Source organism: Oratosquilla oratoria, chromosome 25, assembly GCF_046742065.1.
Source record: "Oratosquilla oratoria isolate Oo_2021 chromosome 25, ASM4674206v1, whole genome shotgun sequence".
Classification (NCBI taxonomy): domain Eukaryota; kingdom Metazoa; phylum Arthropoda; class Malacostraca; order Stomatopoda; family Squillidae; genus Oratosquilla; species Oratosquilla oratoria.
The window spans coordinates 27,378,519-27,386,018 of NC_134801.1; the positions used below are offsets into that span (position 1 = coordinate 27,378,519).

General features: G+C 38.0%; 1 protein-coding gene across 2 annotated transcripts in view; it reads right to left on the reverse strand.

Moving 5' to 3' along the window:
* LOC143038879 (glucose-6-phosphate exchanger SLC37A4-like) overlaps positions 1 to 7,500 on the reverse strand; it is a 59,212-nt gene that overhangs the window by 16,989 nt on the left and 34,723 nt on the right. For both annotated transcript variants that reach the window (XM_076208546.1, XM_076208547.1), the window contains exons 6-7: positions 6,950 to 7,066; positions 2,850 to 3,047 (exon numbers count right to left, since the gene is read on the reverse strand). In XM_076208546.1, coding sequence (XP_076064661.1) covers positions 2,850 to 3,047; positions 6,950 to 7,066 — 315 coding nt within the window. The remainder of the gene's footprint in view (positions 1 to 2,849; positions 3,048 to 6,949; positions 7,067 to 7,500) is intronic.

A 7,500-nucleotide genomic window follows, 5' to 3' on the forward strand; every position in this document is an offset into this window, starting at 1 on the left:
TTTGGCACACACAACAGCAAAATTAATCATCGAGGGGGCACAAACGGCGGATTCTATCCCAAGGCGACCTGTGAGATGACCCGCTTAGTATATAGACAATGTATTCCAATTTGCCTGTACTATTATCTCTCTGAAGAAGACTCTGTCGAAACGTTAGAGAATAAAATACTTCTGCTCCTTCCTGGAATTTACCTATACCACTCTTGCCATACATTTGTATTTACTATTGTCATATATATATATATATATAAAAATGTATATATATATATATATATATGTATATATATATATATATATATATATATATATATATATATATATATATATATATATACATATATATATATAAGGATTTGAATAAGGGATTTGAATACCAGGATGATTGAACATAAACGTTCCATTAAATATGCACAAGATAGCTCAGCTGTGTTCCAACATGTTAAGCAATTTAAACATTGTTTAGATTGGGACAAAGCTGAGCTTATTTATAAATCCAGATGTGAGTTCAGGAGAAAAATGGTAGAATCTACGATCATTGAATATCAGCCCAACATGAATATTTCAAAGGGGCAATGGTCCCCGGACATAATGTCCGGACTCTTCATCACCAACCTATTGAAAGCTCATTTGCCTCCTGACCTCACGTACGGAGTGAGCCGAGGGTAGAGATATCTTCCCATGTTCCCCTTTCTTTTGTTAAGGGTGCTACTTAAACAGCACGCTCTCTCTTAATTGTATCTACTGAAGAGGATTGCAGTTTGCAATCGAAATATATAGATTCCCCGTTTCCAGTCTTTTCTACTCCAACAGTGGTTTCTACGTGATATATATATACATATATATATATATATATATATATATATATATATATATATATATATATATATATATATATATATATATATATATATATATATATGGTTAAAAGATACAGCAACTGTATTTATGATCTTGTTGATACTCTCTACTTTGCGAACTGCAGATTTATGCGTAGAGTTGAGCACAGAAATACTACTGCCAAAAGGCATAGTAAAACACAGTGGAGCGTTCTTAATGTATTCACGACGTTTCGTACACTTTGTACATTTTCAAGTGATATTGATTACAATAAAAAGACATGTTTATATATTGAAAAAATATAGGTTTCATGGTGCGGGGTGAGGTCACGTAAAAATGATCAAGGGGGAGGAATGGTGGTGGAACTACGTGGGATGGTGGAACTCTGTGGGATGGTGGAACTCTGTGGGATGGTGGAACTCCGTGGGGAGGTGGAATTCCGTACAGTGGTGGACTTCATGGACGGAATTATGGCAAGATCTCTTGATTGTAGATTTAATTTTGGAGACTTCTCTTTAATAAGAAGGGCCTCGAGAATTTGCAGGCGCTTGGTATCCTGTTCTTGTTCAATAATTTTTTTTTTTTCAACATTTCCCTTGTTAGAGTGGTGTTGTGGCATGTAATAGTCTGGCTACCCTACCAAGGAAATCAACAAGATTATTAAGCATGAAATAGATAAATGGTACCTACAACATAATGCGACCAACAAAGAAGGTGAACGAATTGAAATCTTCTATTAGGCCTTCATGCACTCGGATTATAGTACAGATGAACGCATAATAAAACAAACAATAAAAAAAATTGTCAAACCCACCCGGCCCCAAGATTTCCTCGATGTTGTCATTTATTACGCAAACAGAAAAACCTCATCACTGCTCATGAAAAATAGCCCTTCCACGAAAATCCGAAAACTACAATGGAGTCATCTTGTGTATGAATACTCATGCAAAATAGGGAACTGTGAGTCCCTACCCTCTTCATACATAGGATACACAACAACAACACTTAGTAGAAGAATCACTCTCCACCTCCTAAATGGTACACCAAAATCTCACACTATGACATGCCACAACAACACTCTAACAAGGGAAATGTTGGAGAAAAAACACAAAAATTATTTATCAAGAACAGGATACCAAGCGCCTGCAAATTCTCGAGGCCCTTCTTATTAAAGAGAAGTCTCCAAAATTAAATATACAATCAAGACATCTTGCCATAATTCCGTCCATGAAGTCCACCACTATACGGAATTCCACCTCACCACGGAGTTCCACCATCCCACGTAGTTCCACCACCATTCCTCCGCCTTGATCATTTTTACGTGAGCTCACCCCGTACCATGAAACCTGTATTTTTTCAAAATATAAACATGTCTTTTTATTGTAATCAATATCACTTGAAAATGTACAAAGTGTACGAAACGTCGGGAATACATTAAGAACGCTCCACTGTGTTACTATGCCTTTTGACAGTAGTATTTCTGTTCTCAACTCTACGCATAAATCTGCAGTTCGTAAAGTAGAGAGTATCAACAAGATCATAAATACAGAAGTCGCTGTATTTTTAACCATATGTATACATATATATATATATATATATATATATATATATATATATATATATATATATATATCTTTTTTCAACCACATTAACTTTTTACTTTTAATTCCATGTCATCACGAACGAGACTGACAATGCGCTCGTCGGAGACATATATGGAAACTGATACGAAGCGAAGCCAAGGGCTCGAACCTCAGCTACAGACGTATCAAAGTAACAGTGACTAACCACTGCGCCATCAACAGAGATATAAGTTGAGTACAATTTCTTATATTTGTATGTTCGAGCCACAAAGATTAAGATGTGCACTGGGTACCATTCAGTGTGTGTGAATATATATATATATATATATATATATATATATATATATATATATATATATATATATATATATATATATATATATATATATATTTAACCCCTTCTCTTCTTTCTCCCTACTAGTTGCCTACCTTGCATTTGGGAACGTCCAAGATTTTCCATCACGAAGATTTGGCCCCAGTCCGTGACAGCGGTCTTGGCGCAGAAGACGACCATGTAACTGATGGAAACAAGCCACAGGAAAGGGGACAAGGCCAGCTCTCCCGCAGTCATGTTTGGTGTCGAGGAGGATGAAGAAGAGGATGAGGTGGAAGGCGAGGAGCTCGTTTCTGTCGAGTTAGTTAAAAATCCAATTAAAAAATAACGCTGGAAGTCTTGCGCTGGTAGCTAAAAGCCAAGGAGGCAGAACACTCCAGCTGCATTGTTGAACTGAGTGGCATTCATGAAACTGCCAAAATGAAAACAAAAATATAAGGCACCGAGCGCCTTCATCAAAGTAATACATTTTCAAAGTGCACGGTGGGAAGAATTACAATTATCTTGTGCACGCACACACACACTCACACACACACACACACACACACACACACACACACACACACACACACACACACACACAAACATACATTTATATATTTATGTATTTTTATATACTATATATATATATATATATATATATATATATATATATATACATATATATACATATATATATATATATATATACATCACCATGAGGAAAGGTACGGGAAGGAGGATTAGAGGGGGTTGAGTGAATTATATCAACACGTATGTGTGCATTTATTTCTGTCTGTAGTGGGCACATGTCAAGTGTATTATATTTGTAATATTGTATAAATGTGCATAGGTGTGTAATTGTGTGAAACCATGTAGCGGATTCCCGCTAATGGATTTGCATCCCCGCTAAAGGACTTGCCTGACGCCATGTGTAGCGTCAGCACTTAGACAGCCTAACGCTCGTTACACACTTGGCGTTTTTTTACCGAGCGTTTTTTTTTTTTACCGCTGCCGCCGTACCAGTAGTGGCGCGTAGGAAGCTATTGCGAGGGACACACTGAGCGGCAAAATGGACGAGCGTTTTTTTTTTTTACCGCCGACGGCAGCAATGCAGCCGCTCACTGCCACTACATTCGACGTTTTGCACGGTGGTCAGTGATCAAATGTGTGGCGTGGGTGAAAAAAACGCCAAGTGTTTTTCCCTCTACATTATGTTAGAGCGGCAGTGGTAAAAAAAAAACCGCCAAGTGTGTAACGAGCGTTAGGCGTGAGAACAAGTCGCTCTCCTTAATATCATACTTTTGTATTAATACAGTGTTTTATTAATCCACCATTATATTAAATGGTGGCAGCGGATAAAACTTCATATTTTGTGAGACATTTCAATGACGATTTAATTGTGACTTGTGCACAAGTGAACTAAATGGTTCAATATGGTTTTGCAGTTTTTTTTTGTTTGTTTGTTTTGGCGCGTATGTTTTTTCTTTCACTCATTCTTACAGCTAGATTTGTACAAGCAATGCAGTGCATGTGATTGCAAATAATTGACTATTGCGGAAATGCAAGAGGTGAATTTGTGGACTGCTTAGTATTCTTCTGTTCGACATTGTCTCGCGCCATTTTGTATCCGAGTTTAAGCTCGTCTCTTCGGCACTATCATCATCAGTGTACTACGAGAATTCTCCACGTATTGCTGCAGTAATTCCAGCAATAACCTTATTTTGCACGTGGATGTTGTCGGTCCACAGGAAAGCAACAAATAAAAATGACCTCATTCACTATTTTTCGGCACACAGTGGAAGGATAAAGAGAGGCGTAATAATTGATTTTTTTTTTTTTTCTCAGAGCGTTCCGGGTATGCAGTAAGAAACATCGATAAAGAGGTAAACTACATTTTCAAAATGTTCTCAGGACTTAAATATCCAGAAGGGATACTCCATAGTTTAAAGAAAATAGCGCTTAAAACAATGAAAAAGAAAAAGGATGAGGTATAGGAGACTAATGAAGGTGGCTTCATTGTGGTCCCCAACACCAAGTACACAGAAGAATTGGGACATTTACTCCGCAGAGTAGGGTTGAAGATTGCCAGTTCATCCAGTACGAAGATAGATGAAATAGTGAGAGGTAAAGGTAGAAGAGAACACAATAACAACAGTATAGTTTACAAGATCCCATGTGGTGGCTGTGACCTGAGCTACTTTTGAGAGACAGGAAGGGGCCTACACAAGCGGACGAATGAGCACAAGAGTGACCTGAGAGCCCACCGAAAATCAAACGCCTTGGTGGTTCATGCGGAAAAATATGGACATTTACCCAACTGGGACAGAGTGGAAATATTACAACAAGGGTTAGACAAGAAGAAACGAAAAATAGTCGAGGCAACTTTCATAACATCACAGCCCTGCTGTAATCATCGGGATGGTTTTATTAAGCGGTCCAAAATACCCGACTGGATGGTCCTACGGGAACTGAAGGGCACGAGAGGGAGGAATGGGGTGGGTTAAGGAAGGAACGCGGAATGATGCGAGGTATAAACTGTTGATTTTCTGACCATGTATGTACACTCTGAAGAAGCTCTGTTAAGAGCAAAACGTCATTAATTACAAACTTCAACAATCCTCGGTGTTTATCTCACCACCCTACCACTATATATATATATATATATATATATGTATATGTACATATATGTATACATATATCAAATAATTCCGACCGTCGTCCCCGGATTCGAACCGAGGCTCACGAGAATGTGAAGCCGACGCTTTACCACTTAGCTATCGGATGTCTAAAATTCTCCAACCTGGGAATGAATCTACTCCCGAGGAATTAAGTCGACTGCTAACTGCCGTCCGTACTTAGTTTTTACAGAGAACTAACATCTCTCGTAGCTTCGTGGTTAAGCTGTTACGCTTCCTTTATGGACTTTCGTCGTTGTCATACCTGAATAGAATCACCATTACGGTGTAGTCAACCAAATAACTCTACCGTCGTCCCCGGATTCGAGGCTCACGAGAATGTGACAACGACGAAAGTCCATAAAGGAAGCGTACCAGCTTAACCAATAACCTACGAGAGATGTTAGTTCTCTGTAAAAACTAAGTACAGACGGCAGTTAGCAGTCGACTTAATTCCTCGGGAGTAGATTCATTCCCAGGTTGGAGGATTAAAGACATCCGATAGCTAAATGGAAAAAGCGTCGGCTTTACATTCTCGTGAGCCTCGGTTCGAATCCGGGGACGACGGTCGGAATTATTTGACTACACCGTCACTGGTGATTCTATTCATATATATATATATATATATATATATATATATATATATATATATATATGTGTGTGTGTGTGTGTGTGTGTGTGTGTGTGTGTGTGTGTGTGTGTGCGTGTGTGTGTGTGTGTGTTCGCAGATATCTACTAGAAAAATAAAGGTAAATAGTGAAAGGTGAAAGAGAAAGACGGACAGGTGGAGAGACGATATAGAGAAGTTTGCAGGAGTGACGTGGCAGATGTTGGGGCAGTCTTGTAAGGCATAGTATCATATGAGAGAGGCCTTTGTAGAGCAGTGGAATTGACATAATTAGATGATTGACCTTGCACTTGCACTGCAGCAAACATAGTCGACAAAGATCTGATAAACATTCGATGTTTAACCCCATTCATATAAACGAATTAGAATAAGAGCATTTGTGAAATGTACCTCTAGACTATTTAATATCTCTCCAGCTGATACAATTAGATACAAGACAAATAAAATAGAATACAACGAGCAACAAAATAAAATAGTATATATATATATATATATATATATATATATATATATATATATATATATATATATATACATATATATACATATATATATATATATATATATACACACATACAGATATATGATATAGTATATAGTATAGTATAATATTATATAATATAATATATGATATATATCGTGATATAATATGATATAATATGATAAGAAAATTATATATGGAAGCTGTTGTGGTCGAGAAATTGATATAGCAAATGGTGAATATAAGTTGTAAACTAATAAGTGACACAATGTGGAGAAAAAAATCCCTTCAAGAAGACCTACAAATGTTATCCTCTTTCACGAGCCTTTGTTTATCGTTCCAAAACTTACACGAAAGCTCAAGTCTTAACTACATGCTAAGGATAACATTTGTCGTGACGCACCTCTGGCATAAAAGACTGTCCATTACCTTTGTCCGTGTCCTTGGATGGGGTAACAGGGGCAGCTGGCGAAGGCAGTCCTACCAGCGTCGGGTCATCCACCAGGGAGAGGAGAGCGACGCAGGATACGACCAGAGACACAGACGCTGCCGAAGAACAAGAAACATTATTCATAAGACATAGTGTTTTCCTCGTAATGCAAAACCTGTTTACCAAACAAGGTACACGTATGAGACCAAAAGTGACACGGTAAGACCAGTGAGTCGAAATGCAGACAAACGGTCACATAAACACCTCTAAGAACTGACAACACTGAAACTCCGGTATTGAAAATTAAACTCGAGTCATCTGTTCTGGGCTCCACAGTTCCCATCGGTATCCTACCCTGAACTGATCAAGATGGTCTGCCTTTAGGCTGGACAAAATATGTTAAGAGCAACAATGTAGAGGAGGGGTTGATTAAGATAGCCTGGCTTGATAGAAATCGTGTAACGTCGACTACCCTTAGCTTTGGCCTAATCCATATTTTGTCTGTCCTCCAAGTGGGCTGCATTTCATATAGACAGTTCCTTGTACCATA